We start from the raw sequence: 19,085 nt of genomic DNA, 5'->3' as shown, positions 1-19,085 counted from the left end.
ACACTCACATTTCCCATTTGGACATCTTGATGTTTAATACATCACAAGTCAGTTCAGTGCCTTGGGCGATAGAAAACTTAATTCAATGAGATTTAACCAGGTTAGATGAATAATTAATAACATTGAGTAAAGTAGACAACAGTGTGCTGCTCTCATCCATACCTACTGTTTATACTACCACTTTTATTGACCACTGGGGGAAGCAGAGATGTACAGCATCAGATTAACACTGGCATGTGTATGTGGCCCAAGCAGCAGGTCAAACTGGAGGAGTATGGCAGACCAAAGATAGATGGAGAGCTCAAGGTGTCCTCCATAGTCAACCGAACAAAGCAGGACCGGTGAGTGGTCAAGCTTCGCTATGAAAGCCAGACTTACTGAATGTGTGGTACTCGAATGAGGTCATAAACAGACTTAGTAATGGAGAACACATGTTCAGAGCTCTAACAGGTGTTTTACGCTTCTTTTCCCAAGGTACATATTCCTGTTTGATAAAGTGGTCATAGTGTGCAAGAGGAAAGGCTACTGCTATGAACTGAAGGAGATCATTGAGCTGCAGTCGTATAAAATGTCTGATGACCCCATGAACAACAGGGACATGAAGAAGGTAGGCAGCAGCGTTGAGCACTTTAAAACGAGGGATGCACAATTTCCCTCAGCAGCCTGCTGAAGGGACACGCTCAGCCCAGGTTCTGCAATATCTTAGCAAAGTTTACAAATGGTGTCCTTGAGGTAGAATTGCGGTGACGGTAATTTCCGATAAGCGAGCTCATGTGTAATGCATTAAAGTGTCAGATCTGTATGCATTGTGCAAGCCTATGCTCTGAAGAACATGTAAATGAAATGAAGGTAATTTATAATACTGCCGTGTGCATTTTCCACCAATCTAACCGTTCTTTTGAATCTGCATGTGTGGTCGTGTGCATGTGTAACTGAATCTTCTCTGGTGTGTTTCTCTTTGCATGCTTACCAGTCGAGTGGAAAAATGGTAAGCTGAAGCAATCCTTAACTCATCTTCTCATTGCAGCTAGTGTGTATGTGTTGTGTGTGTGTGTGTGTGTGTGGGTGTGGTGTGGTGTTGGGTCATGCCATGATTGCATGTGCACCCACTGGCTATGTGATTCTCTTGCGCTTTTGTCAGATGCATTCCCAAGCATGAACAGTATCTCTTGGTTAGCTCCAAAGGGAATGTGTAGGTTATAAAAATGACATTTTATTAGTATACATCATTGTGTAGGTGAAGTTGTTACAACCCTCCCAATTGTCCGTCCCCCACACAGCGGTGTAAAGTAAAAATACTTTAAAGTCGTTTTTTGGAGTACCTGTACTATTTATATTTTTCACAATTTTTACTTTTACTTCACTAAATACATTTTAGGGCTCCCGAGTGGCGCAGCGGTCTATGGCACTGCATCTCAGTGCAAGAGGCGTCACTGCAGTCCCTGGTTCGAAACCAGGCTGCATCACATCCGGCTGTGATTGGGAGTCCCATAGGGCGGCGCACAATTGGCACAGCGTCGTCAGGGTTTGGCCGGGGTAGGCCGTCATTATAAATAAGAATTTGTTCTTAACTGACTTGCCTAGTTAAATAAAGGTTACATTTTTTTAAATCCTGAAGAAAATAATGTACTTTATACTCCATACATTTTCCCTGACATCCAAATGTACTCGTTAAATTTTGATTGGCTAGCAGAACAGGAATATGGTCCAATTCACACAGTTATCAAGAGAACATTCCTGGTCATCCCTACTGCCTCTGGGGGACTTACTAAACACACATGCTTTGTTTGTAAATTATGTCTGAGTGTTGGATTGTGCCTCTTGGCTATCCATACATTTAAAAAACAAAAAAATTGTGCCATCTGGTTTGCTTAATATAAGGAATTTGAAATGATTTATACTTTTGAAACTCTAGTATATTTTAAACCAAATACTTCTAGACATTTACTCAAGTCGTATTTTAATGAGTGACTGTCACTTTTACTTGAGTCATTTTCTATTAAGGTGTCTTTACTTTTATTCAAGTATGACAATTGGCTACTTTTCCACCACTGCTCTCCTCCACTCTCTCCATCAATGCCTCTGTTTCTTTCTTTTCTCTATCGCTTCCTCATCCTCTCTTTCTCTGCAGTGGTCCTATGGCTTCTACCTGATCCATCTGCAAGGGAAGCAGGGTTTCCAGTTCTTCTGTAAAACAGAGGACACCAAGAGGAAATGGATGGAGCAGTTTGAGATGGCCATGTGAGTACAGTAGTAGATCTACTGTAGCAATATACATCACCGTGGAGCTTTTAGACGAATCAGATCCATTTCAAACTCGCTATGTATATTTCCTCCAATCCTGAAGGTCAAACATCAAGCCGGAGAAAGCCACGGCCAATCAGCACAACTTCCAGATGCACACGTTTGAGAAGGACACCAACTGCCGAGCCTGCAAGATGCTGCTGAGGTGAGACTTGGAAAAAGCCGCAGGGACTCCTCCTATGTACCTGTACACCTACATCAGATCGTTCACGTGGCCTTATCATGCGCTTTGTTGACAGAAGACATCACTGTTTTTCAATGGGATGTTAGTGGTACTTACTGATGCTACACACTTAATGTGTTATGCGGTCTTTTGAGGCTGCCGGCTTCAATAAACTCCCTGAATGACAAATCAGTCAGCCTTCGCATCTGTTTGATTTGACTGAAAGCTAAAACATGCACGTACACTTTTCCAAAGCCAACCATTACAGTAGGCCTGCGTCTAGGTTGACAATGTGAGGACATTTGGAGACGAAGGAAACACACACCTGTTTAGGCGAGGTGCTGGCTAGCGGAGTGGAACACTTGGAAAAGAAAAGGACACACTCTAGGAGCTCAGATGCAATTTTGTAATAACCTAATAACCAACGTTTCAACAGACAAGCTGTCTTCATCAGGGACAATGTGAGTGCAGCTCTAGAACTAGGCTGTGAAGCGTACCACTACCACTCCTGACCTGTGTTACAGTGGCTGTCTATACTCTATACTTGATGCAATGTATTGACCCAAAAACGGCATAGTAGCAGCGCTGACCTACATTCCCTCCCCGTCTTGTGGAAGGGACCAGTGTGCTGCTACCACTAGCTGCTAACTGTATAATTGCATCAGTAGCCCCAGTGTATCAGCCTGTGATGTATGGTGTTGGCTATTGGACATGGCAGTGTATACACTGTATTTTACATAGCGTAAGATGTAATTCACTTAAAAAAGAGTGGACTGCTTATGGTGGATGTAGTAACAGAACATTGAATTCATGTCTATTTAGCCAAGGCTTTTATTCGGTTAACACAAATACACAGTGTGGCGCCACACAGGAATCAAACCTGAAGCTTTTGGAACAACAGTGTATACTAGGAAAGTACTAGCACAGAATCAAATACGGTGCATGTTGTGTATTCTATTCAGAGTGGTGTTTAGATAAAGACCTGCCCTAGCTGGTCAGGGTTAGGAATGATCCTGCCGTCTCCTCTCTCTCTCTGTGTATCTCACTCTCTCTGTGTATCTCACTCTCTATCTCTCTCTCTCTGTATCTCACTCTCTCTGTGTATCTCACTCTTTCTATCTCTCACTCTCTCGCTCTGTATCTCACTCTCTCTATCTCTCTCTGTGTATCTCACTCTCTCTATCTCTCTCTGTGTATCTCACTCTCTCTCTCTCTGTGTATCTCACTCTTTCTATCTCTCTCTCTCTCTGTGTATCTCACTCTTTCTATCTCACTCTCTCTATCTCTCTCTCTCCCAGGGGGATATTCTACCAGGGGTACTACTGTTCCCATTGTGGGACTGGAGCGCACAAAGAGTGTCTAGAGTGCATCACCATCTGTAAAATAAGTAGGTTTCTCCTCCCTCTGCTTAACACTTATTCATTACAGTGGTACTACAGAGATATAAGAGGAACTTAAAGTGAAGTGTTACTGACCAGTCTCCCTAGATACAGACAGTTCTATGGAACATGCATAACTAGTGAGTTGTACCATTTCGGTGACCATCTGCTCTTTCTCTCTCACATTTTTTCAGATCCACTCGATACAGTGAGTGTTTCACCCTCCCTTATACATTCAGATTTATCACCTTTTGAAGAATGAAATCTATTGTTTTATGAATGAATGACCATTTTGTTGTTGTTTTGATAACTGATTGATTCATCTGTTTGGTTGTGTAGAACATTAATACTATTAGCTCTTAGAGCTCCCTGATCTTGACACTGTTGCTGTGTTTATCCTTCCCCTTTCAGGAACCTGGACTACCGCCTTCAGGTAGGAATGCTGTTCATACAAGAAATCATATAGCACAGTGTAATTAATGTTAGTCAGTCAGGAATCCATACAATGTACAGTAGACATTGATAAAGATTGCTCTCAAGCTGTCAAACTAACTTGAAGTTGGCTGGAATGTGGAGTAGCGCTACAGCTCTCTGCTGCCATCTAGTGGAAGACTCCAATGCAAGAGCTGATTGAGTATACATACTAACACGAGTGATGGAAGTGTTGAAATGTTATATGGAGAATTCTGTGTAGTCTTAATAGCCCAAGTGAAGAGTGTTCAGTCTATCTAACTGTATGCATTTTATCCTGGCTTCAGGTCCTAAGATGGTGGCTGTGAGGAATTATCACGGGACGCCTGTTCCTCCAGGGAAGCCTCCACTCTCCTTCCAGACAGGCGACTTCATCGAGCTCCTGAAGGGGGAACCTGACACCACCTGGTGGGAGGTAAAATCCCTCCCTGACCCCTATAAATACTGACTATAGGTTACACATACACATTCTGATGAGCATGCCCAATGTGCTCCTACATCCAGCCATAGCAACACAGTTGTTGTATATCGACACCTAGTGTCTCTCTCTCCCAGGGAAAGCTTATCCAAACCCAGAAGAGTGGCTTCTTTCCTAACAGCTGTGTAAAGCCTTGTTTGGACCCCAAGGTAAAGGACCCCTCACATACACATTCACTCACTCATGACTCTATTTATGAAATCTCTAATGCTGATTTTGTGGTTGTCACCACAGCCTTTGTTCCAGTCCTTCCCCAGCCGGCAGTCCTCAAGGGAAACAGACTACTATGCATACCCATGGTACGACCCTTCACAGACATTTCAAAAGTTGTGATATTCAGTCTAGTTTGCAAGTACCCCTCTCATCATTTCTCTGAAGTAAATAAATTGTATTACTGTGGTATTACTATGTTAGGGCAGTGAATTACTGTGTTAGGACAGTGTATTACTGTGTTAGGACAGTGTATTACTGTGTTAGGTCAGTGTATTACTATGTTAGGACAGTGTATTACTATGTTAGGACAGTGTATTACTATGTTAGGACAGTGTATTACTACGTTAGGACAGTGTATTACTACGTTAGGACAGTGTATTACTACGTTAGGACAGTGTATTACTACGTTAGGACGGTGTATTAATACGTTAGGACAGTGTATTACTATGTTAGGACAGTGTATTACTACGTTAGGATAGCGTATTACTACGTTAGGACAGCATATTACTACGTTAGGACAGCGTATTACTACGTTAGGAAAGCGTATTACTACGTTAGGACAGTGTCTTAATATGTTAGGACAGCGTATTACTATGTTAGGACAGCTTATTACTATGTTAGGACAGTGTATTACTACATTAGGACAGTGTATTACTACATTAGGACAGTGTATTACTGTTAGGACAGGATATTACTATGTTAGGACAGCATTCCTATGTTAGGACAGTGTATTACTGTGTTAGGACAGTGTATTACTACGTTAGGACAGCTTATTACTATGTTAGGACAGTGTATTACTACGTTAGGACAGCTTATTACTACGTTAGGACAGTATTACTACGTTAGGACAGCTTATTGCTATGTTAGGACAGTGTATTACTACGTTAGGACAGCTTATTACTATGTTAGGACAGTGTATTACTATGTTAGGACAGTGTATTACTATGTTAGGACAGCGTATTACTATGTTAGGACAGTGTATTACTATGTTTGGACAGCGTATTACTATGTTAGGACAGTGTATTACTATGTTAGGACAGTGTATTACTATGTTAGGACAGTGTATTACTATGTATTTTCTGAAGTCCATCAGTGACCTGTGTTCCCCCTCAACGTCCCGTCAGGTTTGCTGGCAACATGGAGCGGACACAGGCTGACAACCTGTTGAAGTCCCACAGCAGTGGGACATACCTGATCAGAGAGAGGACTGCTGAGGCAGAGAGGTTCGCCATCAGCATCAAGTTAGTGTTTACCCTAATATACCCTCGCAAAGAAAAATCACAGAAGAAACCCCCCATCACTAACAAACCCCCCGTTCCTTCACATACTTTATAGTGAAAGCCACATTCATATCGAAATGGATATTTGTTGTGTACATTACCAGGAAGTTGTCATACAGTTTGTGATGCCATTGGAGTGAGTTAGACCATGCCCTGTGGACATGTGCAATTGTGTATGTCTCCACGTGCATCTGAGTGACTGGCTGCAACTGCAGCCAGGAGAGGGGAAATGAACATTTATTTTGTATAGATTTTTATTAAGTAAAATATATCAGGCTTACACACAGTAATAATGAAAAGCTCCACACATGACATATTTCAAACCCAGAACTTCACTTCCATTCCTACCGGGAGCTGCAAGACCCACTGTAGTCCTGTTTCCGTGTCAACCTCTAATGCCCACGCTGTCAGCTCTAATGCCCACGCTGTCAGCTCTAATGCCCACGCTGTCAGCTCTAATGCCCACGCTGTCAGCTCTAATGCCCACGCTGTCAGCTCTAATGCCCGCGCTGTCAGCTCTAATGCCCACGCTGTCAGCTCTAATGCCCACGCTGTCAGCTCTAATGCCCACGCTGTCAGCTCCCACCTCTGTGAGTACTGCGGTCACTGCAGTACTTTTGTCTCCAATAGGTTCAACGATGAAGTAAAGCACATTAAAGTCATTGAGAAAGACAGCTGGATCCACATCACTGAGGCTAAGAAGTTTGAGAGTCTACTGGTAAGAGAGTTTTCATCAATCAGTCACATAATGTCACATACCATTTGTAATGCTTATATGGTCAATGAATTTCTTTCTCTTGTGTTCTGTCTGACAGGAGTTGGTGGAGTACTATCAGTCTCATTCGCTGAAGGAGAGTTTCAAGCTGCTAGACACGACATTACGATATCCCTACAAATCTAGAGAACGGGGGCCGGCGTCGCGGGCCAGCACTCGCTCTCCAGGTGAGCCCATCCCTGGTGAGACTCCCTCCTCTCTCTTCCTCTTCTGCCTGAGACACCCCTGTTCAGTCAATCCATGCCTTCATCCAGAGTCTTCACTGCACAGAGTTAACTGAGAGGGGCAGGCTGCTGGTTTGTTTCTCCACCCGCCTCTCTCCTCCCAGAACAGGAAACACCCAGCCAGGCCAGTCACCCTGCAAGGCTCAGTCCCTCCCAGAGTCACCCCCTCCCCTGACCCATGCAGCCAGCCAGAAGGAGGAAGGCTGGGGCTCCTGGCAGCTGTCTCAGGCCCTGGGCTGGCTGACTGGCTGGCTGGGTGTCGGGCCAGCTGAATGGGCTTTGTTGAACACCCTCAATCATTAGATGTATAATAAATGATTCTGCCCTGCTCTCTGCTCTGGCCAGACTCCCACACTGATCTGCCTTTGTTTGCTCCCTCTCCAGCCAGGCCCAAATGGCACCAACAACACATTTTTCCCCCTCCATTTTTCTGGTCAGCGTGTGGAAATGGATGGAGACAATGGGCTTGTTGATCTGTGTGTGTGGGTTGGAGGGGTTGGAAGGGGTGGAGTCTAGGGGAGAGAACAAGAGGATACAGCGCCTCTGGAGGATTGGACATTTGTCAGGGTTGGTTTTTCAGTGTGTGAGGCATGAGTATAGAATGGGAGTAGTGTTTTTTTCTCTTGATTTAGGCTTATTTTTCCATGGGGGACAAAGCCCTATGTATGTGTTGGCCACCTTGATCTCTGGCCAGCCATTGCATGTTCCCTAATGAGTTCTCTTTCTTCTCTTTTCTTTCTTCTCTCTTTCTTTCTTTTTTTCTCTTTCCCCTTTTCCCTCTTTCACTGACTGTCTCAGCAGCCATTGGTGCTTCCTACAACTTCTCCTTCCTCAGTCCTCAGGGTCTCAACTTCTCCTCCTCTCAGAGCTCAGCTCCCTTCTGGTCAGGTACTCTCTCCTCCTTCTCTTCAAGTCTTCTTCTTCTTCCCTCTGTCCTCTAGCAAGCAAGCCACCTCTCCTCTCCTCTCACATCCCTTTTCCTCCCATATTCGTTCGTAGCTGTCAAAGGTTCTCCTCTCGGTTGTCATATGTCATCACTGTAGAAGCATGAGATTTTCACCCATTACATTGATAGGAGCATATATTGAGTGTGCGACTTTCTTTCTTAGTTGTTTTGTGTCGTTGATGTGCCATCATTGAAAAGGCATTGAACTAACAGCAGAGAACATTGCAGAGGCCCAACTTACTGTACGTACAGAGACTGGGGAACCTATAGTTTTATTACATGGACAGACTCCTCCTATGTTGCAGGTCTATGGGATGGGGTAATCTAATGTATAGATCATGTATTTAACAGAGATCCTAATGCTTATTGTGTGATATTGATATTATCAACAGAGCAGATAAAAAGAGATGAAGAAAAAGATAGGTGTGTGTCTCTTTGCTGGAATATTTTGCCTTAGTTGTCATGGTGATGCCTTGAGGGCGTACAGGAGTGTGTGACTTTCTTTCTTTCTTTTATTGTGTCATCGATGTGACATCATTAGGTAGAGCATTGAATTAACTGATTTATTTAGAATATAAAACTGGGTCAAGGGGTAAAGAACCCATCTTAAGTTTCAAGTTTTAATGTCACGTGCACAAGTACAGTGAAATACCTTTCTTGCAAACTCCAAACCCAACAATGCAGTAATCAATAGCAATGTAGCACGAAAAATAACACAAGGTAGAACAAAAACACACAATAAATAAAATAAAAAAGAATGAAAACTCCTCATGCACAATCCTCTCCTCCAACCCTAATTTCCACTACTGTCAGTAAATGTTCTGCACTGTAGGATCTGTAAGTTACCTGTGGAACACCAATGTGTCTGCTCTCTCTGCACTGTTATCTCACTGACTCTGATGTCATTGTTGCAGTGTTCACACCGAGGGTGGTCAGCACAGCGGTGGCCAGGTACAATTTTGCAGCACGGGACATGAGGGAGCTGTCACTCAGAGAAGGAGACATTGTCAAGATCTACAGCAAGATCGGAGGAGACCAGGGCTGGTGGAAGGGAGAGGCCAATGGCAGGGTGAGTGAGAACCAATATAGCAGGGGCTTAAGATATGGTATTCATGTTATTACAATGTTGTTACTATAATAATTGTTGTGTGGTTACACAGGTAAGAGAGCAATGTAATGTAAAGTGTAACCTCAAAGTGAAGTCAGCAATGTTAACGCCTAATTCATCATTTGCCTCACTGAAATCTGGAAGCCTTTCTTTAGGCTACAGTATTAGATAATTATTTTTGTACTTTTTACCCTTTTTTTCTCCCCAATGTCGTGATTTTTGACAAGTTTCAGTTCTCATTGCTGTGTGTGTCTGACATTTTAGATTGGCTGGTTTCCTTCAACATATGTTGACGAAGAAGGAGTTCAGTGAGGTTCTGATGTCACCACGGCTCCTATCCAATCGCATCACACCTCGCTCCACAGTCCTCAGAAAGGACTAGTTGGTTTCCAGGGAAACACCATGTGGAATACTTTTTGCTGGATACTGATTTTGCAGTGAACAACGTTTCTATTCTGGTTTTCTTCCTACGCGTATGCATCGGCTTTGCTTATGTTGTTTTTTTGTAAGATCTTGTCCTGTTTGATCTCTGTGAGGAAAAACTGGATTCCAGTCTGTCTGCCTCTGGTTGTTCTGAGGGGGCTGACATGAACTGAGAAACATTGCAGAGAGAGGCCCAACATACTGTACGTACAGAGACTGGGGAACCTATAGTTTTATTACATGGATAGATCCTCCTTTGTTGCAGGTCTATGGGATGGGGTAATATAATGTATAGATAATTTATTTAACAGAGATCCTAACAATTAATGTGTGATATGGATATTAGCAACACAGCAGAGAAAAAGAGATGAAGAAAAATACAGATTTGTGTCTCTTTGCTGGAAGATTTTGCCTTAGTTGTCATGGTGATGCCTTGAGGGCGTACAAGAGAGGTGGAAGGAGAAATGCCCGGATTAGTTTGTCTTGCACACACAGACACACTCACTTGCCCTGACCACTATAACATTATGGTGCCTTTGAAGTGTGGTTAATACTCACAGGATTCGTCAGTTATGGTCCATGGACCACCGCCAGCTTACAGTCGAGCTCTACCCATCCAACCTCTACTGCAGAGTGCACTATGGATGGAGAAGAAGAGGGAAGGGGGGAGATGCAACATTTGGGACACAGCTCCAGTCCTTAACCCTCTGTTCATTCATTCAACCCTCTTTTCAACTGAAGACAGACAGACAGTGCCCTCAGAAGCATTGCACTGGAGTTGGGGAACTGTTCCTGACGCAGCCAAAAAAGAACAGGGACTCACCGCGGGGTGTAATGGCAGGTAGAATGGGTGTACAGATAGAAGGTTCACATCAGTCTCAGCACTTTAAGTCTATGGGTACTCCTCACAATCAACAGGGGGCAAAAAGGGAAATTTAAGTCAGTCCAACACTCACCTAATGCACTGAAAATCTATCTTGGTGTTCAACGTTTTTGTTGGTTTTATTTTGTTTTATTTAGTTAAAGACCAAACTGTACTTGCTAAAAACTGGACCAACTGTAATTATTTTAAGCCAAATGCAACTTATTTTTTATTAATGTCCGGATGAACTTTAACCTAGAGATTTTTTATTATCAGTTTGTTTGTACCTTGCCTTATTTACAGATGGACACATGGTCCTGGGATTTTAGGAAGTTTAAAATGTTGAAAATTCTCTGAATTTTCTTTTTGGTGCTGTGTTGTCAGGTGAAGTAATATGGCAGCTCCATGAATTACTCAGAATCAAAAAGTCAACATCATTATGATGATCTACCTGAAAATGATATGAGGTCACAATATAAATATATCGAATGCAGCTTTCTAGCTCCAAGGGGAAACAGTGCACCAGATTTAATCTAGCCTACAGTGCAGAAAGCAACACTGGATCATTGACTGACCACATCCATGTAATCAGATGTTGAAGATAAAGATGGCTGCCATATTCTCTGGTTTCCTATCCCATCCCAGATCAGTCGTCAACCCCAAGTACCCACAATAATCGACTGACCAGATGATTCAAACAGTGACATTGGCTGAAAAACTAAGACTGATGTGGTGGAAGAGGAAAGAGTACTGTAGGTTTCTGATCGTATGTGACTATGTTGTGTGTATTCCCACTACTCCCAAACATAACTCCTGACACCTAGGATAGGAAGGGATGGTTTTGGGGGGGAGTACATGTTGGCTAAGGGGGGGGACTACTTAGTCGCTGTTTGTGTAGTGGAGAAAACTCATTGCATGTGTTATAGATATTTCAACTCCTATCAGTACTTCCTCAAAAAATAACTTAATAGTGTACATTTTTCTTTGAATGGTTGAGTATTTCCAAAATGTGGTCTATCATGAAATAAATATTTCTCTTTTTGCCTACATTTGAAGTTACTGTTTCTATTTATGGAATTGTTTTATGAGTTACTTCATCTTTTATTGTTCTTTTTTTCTAACAAAGCCTTACAAAGCCCTGTAAAATATCTAGTACTTTCGAATATAAGGTGAACAATATGGCGGCGACAAACATGGTCACCCTGTTTCTAGCTCCTAGACAACTTGCAGTATTTTTCTTGATGTTGTGGTTGTTGTTGTTATTTCGTACATTATTTGCTCAGAACGTTACTTGCGTTATTACCTACAGCAAAAAATATGTTTGGGATATTAGATTGGCGGTCACTCACCAGCATTTCAGGAGATGGCCGCCGTTTTAAGGTCTCCTAACCAACTGTGCTATTATGTGTTTTTTTTCACGATATTTGTAAATTATTTTGTACATAATATTTCTGCAACCATATCTTACGGCAGAAAAGAGCTTCTAGATATCAGGACAGCGATCGCTCACCTCAGATTTTTTCAACAACAACAGCAGCAAGCAGGACTCACACAATATTCCCCAAACACCCCACAGGGCAGACATCCCAATTATTCGCAAAAGGAAGCAACGCAGAGGAAAAAGAGCCGGATGCCTCGTCCGGACCCGCAGAAGGCACCTAGGAAAGCTGCCGTTACCGTCAATATTACTCGCCAACGTGCAATCATTGGACAATAAACTAGACGAGGTACGATCACGGACATCCTACCAACGGGACATCAAAAACTGTAATATCCTATGTTTCACGGAATCGTGGCTGAATGACGACATGGATATTCAGCTAGCGGGATATACGCTGCACCGGCAAGATAGAACAGCACACTCCAGTAAGACGAGGGGGGGCGGTCTGTGCATATTTGTAAACAACAGCTGGTGCACGGAATCTAAGGAAGTCTCTAGATTTTGCTCGCCTGAAGTAGAGTATATTGTGATAAATTGCAGGCCACACTACTTGCCTAGAGAGTTCTCAGCTATACTTTTCGTGGCTGTTTATTTACCACCACAGACAGATGCCGGCACTAAGACCGCACTCAGCCAGCTGTATAAGGAAATAAGCAAACAGGAAACCACTCACCCAGAGGCGGCGCTCCAAGTGGCCGGAGACTTTAATGCAGGGAAACTTAAATCAGTTCTACTAAATCTCTATCAACATGTTAAATGTGCAACCAGAGGGAAAAAAATTCTAGATCACCTGTACTCCACACACAGAGACGCGTACAAAGGTCTCCCTCGCCCTCCATTTGGTAAATCCGACCACAACTCTATCCTCCTGATTCCTGCTTACAAGCAAAAATTAAAGCAGGAAGCACCAGTGACTCAGTCTATAAAAAAATGGTCAGATGAAGCAGATGCTAAACTACAGGACTGTTTTGCTATCACAGACTGGAACATGTTCCAGGATTCTTCCGATGACATTGAGGAATACACCACATCAGTCACTGGCTTTATCAATAAGTGCATTGAGGATGTCATCCCCACAGTGACTGTACGTACATACCCCAACCAGAAGCCATGGATTACAGGCAACATTCGCACTGAGCTAAAGGGTAGAGCTGCCGCTTTCAAGGTGCGGGACTCTAACCCGAAAGCTTACAAGAAATCCCGCTATGCCCTGCGACGAACCATCAAACAGGCAAAGCGTCAATACAGGGCTAAGATTGAATCATACTACACCGGCTCCGACGCTCGTCGGATGTGGCAGGGCTTGCAAACTATACAGACTACAAAGGGAAGCACAGCCACAAGCTGCCCAGTGACACGAGCCTACCAGACGAGCTAAATCACTTCTATGCTCGCTTCGAGGCAAGCAACACTGAGGCATGCATGAGAGCATCAGCTGTTCTGGACGACTGTGTGATCATGCTCTCCGTAGCCGACGTGAGTAAGACCTTTAAACAGGTCAACATTCACAAGGCTGCGGGGCCAGATGGATTACCAGGACGTGTGCTCCGGGCATGTGCTGACCAACTGGCATGTGTCTTCACTGACATTTTCAACATGTCCCTGATTGAGTCTGTAATACCAACATGCTTCAAGCAGACCACCATAGTCCCTGTGCCCAAGAACACAAAGGCAACCTGCCTAAATGACTACAGACTCGTAGCACTCACGTCCGTAGCCATGAACTGCTTTGAATGGCTGGTAATGGCTCACATCAACACCATTATCCCAGAAACCCTAAACCCCCTCCAATTTGCATACCGCCCAAACAGATCCACAGATGATGCAATCTCTGTTGCACTCCACCCTTCCCTTTTCCCACCTGGACAAAAGGGACACCTATGTGAGAATGCTATTCCTTGACTACAGCTCTGTGTTCAACACCATTGTGCCCTCAAAGCTCATCACTAAGCTAAGGAACCTGGGACTAAACACCTCCCTCTGCAGCTGGATCCTAGACTTCCTGATGGGCTGCCCCCAGGTGGTGAGGGTAGGTAACAACACATCTGCCACGCTGATCCTCAACACTGGAGCTCCCCAGGGGTGCGTGTCAGTCTCCTCCTGTACTCCCTGTTCACCCATGACTGCATGGCCAGGCACGACTCCAACACCATCATTAAGTTTGCTGACGACACAACAGTGGTAGGCCTGATCACCGACAACGACGAGACAGCCAATAGGGAGGAGGTCAGAGACCTGGCTGGGTGGTGCCAGAATAACAACCTATCCCTCAATGTAACCAAGACTAAGGAGATGATTGTGGACTACAGGAAAAGGAGCACCGAGCACATCCCCATTCTCATCGATGGGGCTGTAGTGGAGCAGGTTGAGAGCTTGAAATTCCTTGATGTCCACATCAACAACAAATTAGAATGGTCCAAACACACCAAGACAGTCGTGAAGAGGGCACGACAAAGCCTATTCCCCCTCAGGAAACTAAAAAGATTTGGCATGGGTCCTGAGATCCTCAAAAGGTTCTACAGCTGCAACATCGAGAGCATCCTGACTGGTTGCATCTCTGCCTGGTACGGCAATTGCTCAGCCTCCGACCGCAAGGCACTTCAGAGGGTAGTGCGTACGGCCCAGTACATCACTGGGGCAAAGCTGCCTGCCATCCAGGACCTCTACACCAGGCGGTGTCAGAGGAAGGCCCTGAAAATTGTCGAAGGCCCCAGCCACCCCAGTCATAGACTGTTCTCTCTACTACCGCATGGCAAGCGGTACCGGAGTGCCAAGTCTAGGAAAAAAAGGCTTAACAGTTTTTACCCCCAAGCCATAAGACTCCTGAACAGGTAACCAAATGGTTACCCGGACTGCATTGTTTGCCCTCCCCCATGCCCCCCCCCCTACTGTCTGTTTATCTTATATGCATAGTCACTTTAACTATACATTCATGTACATACTACCTCAATTGGCCCGACCAACCAGTGCTCCCGCACATTGGCTAACCGGGCTATCTGCTATCTGTGTCCCACCACCCGCCAACCCCTCTTTTTACGCTACTGCTACTCTCTGTTCATCATATATGCATAGTCACTTTAACCATACCCATGCAAAGTCACTTTAACCATACCCACATGTACATACTACCTTAATAAGCCTGACTAACCGGTGTCTGTATATAGCCTTGCTACTCTTATTTTCAAATGTCTTTTTACAGTTGTTTTATTTCTTTACTTACCTACACACATACACACACACACACACACACACGCACGCACACACACACACACACACACACATACTTTTTCTTTTGCACTATTGGTTAGAGCCTGTAAGTAAGCATTTCACTGTAAGGTCTAACCCTGCTGTATTCAGCGCACGTGACAAATAAACTTTGATTTGATTTGAAATGTGACTTTCCTGAATCTGATCCTTTTGTTTGAACTGAAGGCAATTTTATTCATCCCAGCGGGTGCTCCAAGACGCTAATGCCGGAGAAGAGGAATAAGGTCTGGTCTCCTAGTCAGATTCCGGAGGCTTGCATACTTCCATCACTTCCAAGTACTCTCTAGCCTTCAGTCCCTGGACAATAAAGTAGACGAGCTCAGGGCAAGGATCTCTGTCTAGAGAGACATCAGGGACTGTAACATACTCTGTTTTACGAAATCATGGCTCTCTCCGGATATACTGTCCCCATCCATTCAGAAAGTGGGGTTCTCCATCCATTGTGTGGACAGGAAGAAAGAATAAAGGATAATAAAGGAAATCTGAGGAAAATGCTACCAAAGTTCGATCAACACATCTCCCGTGCGACTCGCGCATCGAGATCACTGGACCATTGCTACATTCACTTCCGGGATGGCTACTAGGCCCTCCACCACCCTCCCTTTGGAAAATCTGATTGCCTCCATTTTGCTCCTCCACTCCTATAAGCAAAAACTTAAACAGGATCTACCCGTGGTAAGGACTTTTCAACGTTGGTCTAACCAACGTTGTGCTTCAAGATTGTTTTGATCACGCAGACTTTTAAATGTTCCGGGTTGTCTCTGAGAATAGTATTGACATACACTGACTCGGTGACGGAGTTCATCAGGAAGTGCATAGAGGATGTTATTCCCACTGTGACAATGACAATTTATAGTTTTTGACTGTATGTTTTAGTTTATTGTAAAAAACAAAAAAATTAATATATATATATATATACTGCTCAAAAAAATAAAGGGAACACTTAAACAACACATCCTAGATCTGAATGAAAGAAATTATCTTATTAAATACTTTTTTCTTTACATAGTTGAATGTGCTGAGAACAAAATCACACAAAAATAATCAATGGAAATCCAATTTATCAACCCATGGAGGTCTGGATTTGGAGTCACACTCAAAATTAAAGTGGAAAACCACACTACAGGCAGATCCAACTTTGATGTAATGTCCTTAAAACAAGTCAAAATGAGGCTCAGTAGTGTGTGTGGCCTCCACGTGCCTGTATGACCTCCCTACAATGCCTGGGCATGCTCCTGATGAGGTAGCGGTTGGTCTCCTGAGGGATCTCCTCCCAGACCTGGACTAAAGCATCCGCCAACTCCTGGACAGTCTGTGGTGCAACGTGGCGTTGGTGGATGGAGCGAGACATGATGTCCCAGATGTGCTCAATTGGATTCAGGTCTGGGGAACGGGCGGGCCAGTCCATAGCATCAATGCCTTCCTCTTGCAGGAACTGCTGACACACTCCAGCCACATGAGGTCTAGCATTGTCTTGCATTAGGAGGAACCCAGGGCCAACCGCACGAGCATATGGTCTCACAAGGGGTCTGAGGATCTCATCTCGGTACCTAATGGCAGTCAGGCTACCTCTGGCGAGCACATGGAGGGCTGTGCGGCCCCCCAAAGAAATGCCACCCCACACCATGACTGACCCACCGCCAAACCGGTCATGCTGGAGGATGTTGCAGGCAGCAGAACGTTCTCCACGTTGTCTCCAGACTCTGTCACGTCTGTCATGTGCTCAGTGTGAACCTGCTTTCATCTGTGAAGGCAACAGGGCGCCAGTGGCGAATTTGCCAATCTTGGTGTTCTCTGGCAAATGCCAAACGTCCTGCATGGTGTTGGGCTGTAAGCACAACCCCCACCTGTGGACGTCGGACCCTCATACCACCCTCATGGAGTCTGTTTCTGACTGTTTGAGCAGACACATGCACATTTGTGGCCTGCTGGAGGTCATTTTGCAGGGCTCTGGCAGTGCTTCTCCTGCTCCTCCTTGCACAAAGGCGGAGGTAGCGGTCCTGCTGCTGGGTTGTTGCCCTCCTACGGCCCCCTCCACGTCTCCTGATGTACTGGCCTGTCTCCTGGTAGCGCCTCCATGCTCTGGACACTACGCTGACAGACACAGCAAACCTTCTTGCCACAGCTCGCATTGATGTACCATCCTGGATGAGCTGCACTACCTGAACCACTTGTGTGGGTTGTAGACTCCGTCTCATGCTACCACTAGAGTGAAAGCACCGCCAGCATTCAAAAGTCACCAAAACATCAGCCAGGAAGCATAGGAACTGAGAAGTGGTCTGTGGTCCCCACCTGCAGAACCACTCCTTTATTGGGGGTGTCTTGCTAATCGCCTATAATTTCCACCTGTTGTCTATTCCATTTGCACAACAGCATGTGAAATTTATTGTCAATCAGTGTTGCTTCTTAAGTGGACAGTTTGATTTCACAGAAGTGTGATTGACTTGGAGTTACATTGTGTTGTTTAAGTGTTCCCTTTATTTTTTTGAGCAGTGTATATATATATATATATATACACAGTTGAAGTCGGAAGTTTACATACACCTTTGCCAAATACATTTAAACTTTTTCCACAATTCCTGACATTTAATCCTAGTAAAAATTCCGTCTTAGGTCAGTTAGGATCACTACTTTATTTAAAAAATGTGAAATGTCAGAATAATAGTAGAGAGAATGATGTATTTCAGCTTTTCTTTCTTTCATCACATTCCCAGTGGGTCAGAAATGTACATACACTCAATTAGTATTTGGTTGCATTGCCTTTAAATTGTTTAACTTGGGCCAAATATTTCGGGTAGCGTTCCACAAGCTTCCCACAATAAGTTGGGTTAATTTTGGCCCATTCCTCCTGACAGAGCTGGTGTAACTGAGTCAGATTTGAAGGCCTCCTTGCTCACACACGCTTTTTCAGTTCTGGCTTCAAATTTTCTATATCATCAGCTTTGTGATGGTCACTCCAATACCTTGACTTTGTTGTCCCTAAGCTATTTTGCCACAACTTTGGAGTATGCTTGGGGTTTGCGACCAAGCTTTAACTTCCTGACTGATGTCTTGAGATTTTGCTTCAATATATCCACATAATTACCCTTCTCATGATGCCATCTATTTTGTGAAGTGCACCAGTCCCTCCTGCAGCAAAGCACCGCCACAGCATGATGCTGCCACCCCCGTGCTTCACGGTTGGGATGATGTTCTTCGGCTTGCAAGCCTCCCCCTTTTTCCTCCAAACATAACGATGGTAATTATGGCCAAACTGTTCTATTTTTGTTTCATCAGACCAGAGGACATTTCTCCAAAAAGTATGATCTTTGTCCCCATGTGCAGTTGTAAACCGAAGTCTAGTATTTTATGGGGGTTTTGGAGCAGTGGCTTCTTCCTTGCTGTGCAGCCTTTCAGGTTATGTCGATATAGGACTCGTTTTACTGTGTATATAGATACTTTTGTATCTGTTTCCTTCAGCATCTTCACAAGGTCCTTTGCTGTTGTTCTGGGATTGATTGACACTTTTCGCACCAAAGTACATTCATCTCTAGAAGACAGACGCGTCTCCTTCCTGAGCGGTATGACGGCTGCGTGGTCCCAAGGTGTTTTTACTTGCGCACTATTGTTTGTACAGATGAAGGTGGTACCTTCAGGTGTTTGGAAATTGCTCCCAAGGATGAAACAGACTTGTGGAGGTCTACAATTGTTTTTCTGAGGTCTTGACTGATTTCTTTTGATTTTCCCATGATGTCAGGCAAAGAGGCACTGA

At 44.2% G+C, this 19,085-nt stretch overlaps 1 protein-coding gene across 11 annotated transcripts in view; it reads left to right on the top strand.

Annotated features, from left to right (window-relative positions):
* Nucleotides 1–11,673, top strand: part of LOC115159493 (guanine nucleotide exchange factor VAV2) — a 216,772-nt gene extending 205,099 nt beyond the window's left edge. For 2 of the 11 annotated variants that reach the window (XM_029709261.1, XM_029709264.1), the window contains 17 exons: nucleotides 253–341; nucleotides 475–607; nucleotides 974–988; nucleotides 2,132–2,241; nucleotides 2,348–2,449; nucleotides 3,766–3,854; nucleotides 4,041–4,054; nucleotides 4,258–4,279; nucleotides 4,605–4,732; nucleotides 4,873–4,944; nucleotides 5,030–5,094; nucleotides 6,133–6,249; nucleotides 6,919–7,006; nucleotides 7,104–7,245; nucleotides 8,086–8,175; nucleotides 9,148–9,302; nucleotides 9,606–11,673. In XM_029709261.1, coding sequence (XP_029565121.1) covers nucleotides 253–341; nucleotides 475–607; nucleotides 974–988; nucleotides 2,132–2,241; nucleotides 2,348–2,449; nucleotides 3,766–3,854; nucleotides 4,041–4,054; nucleotides 4,258–4,279; nucleotides 4,605–4,732; nucleotides 4,873–4,944; nucleotides 5,030–5,094; nucleotides 6,133–6,249; nucleotides 6,919–7,006; nucleotides 7,104–7,245; nucleotides 8,086–8,175; nucleotides 9,148–9,302; nucleotides 9,606–9,653 — 1,479 coding nt within the window. In that variant the 3' untranslated portion in view covers nucleotides 9,654–11,673. The remainder of the gene's footprint in view (nucleotides 1–252; nucleotides 342–474; nucleotides 608–973; nucleotides 989–2,131; nucleotides 2,242–2,347; nucleotides 2,450–3,765; nucleotides 3,855–4,040; nucleotides 4,055–4,257; nucleotides 4,280–4,604; nucleotides 4,733–4,872; nucleotides 4,945–5,029; nucleotides 5,095–6,132; nucleotides 6,250–6,918; nucleotides 7,007–7,103; nucleotides 7,246–8,085; nucleotides 8,176–9,147; nucleotides 9,303–9,605) is intronic. The other 9 variants (XM_029709269.1, XM_029709268.1, XM_029709262.1 and 6 more) reach the window with 8 other exon arrangements.
* Nucleotides 11,674–19,085: the final 7,412 nt, after the last annotated feature.

The sequence above is a fragment of the Salmo trutta genome, chromosome 23 (assembly GCF_901001165.1).
Source record: "Salmo trutta chromosome 23, fSalTru1.1, whole genome shotgun sequence".
NCBI classification, from domain to species: domain Eukaryota; kingdom Metazoa; phylum Chordata; class Actinopteri; order Salmoniformes; family Salmonidae; genus Salmo; species Salmo trutta.
The sequence above is the reverse complement of the archived record's forward strand: the minus strand, read 5'-3'. Positions and strand labels throughout refer to the sequence as shown.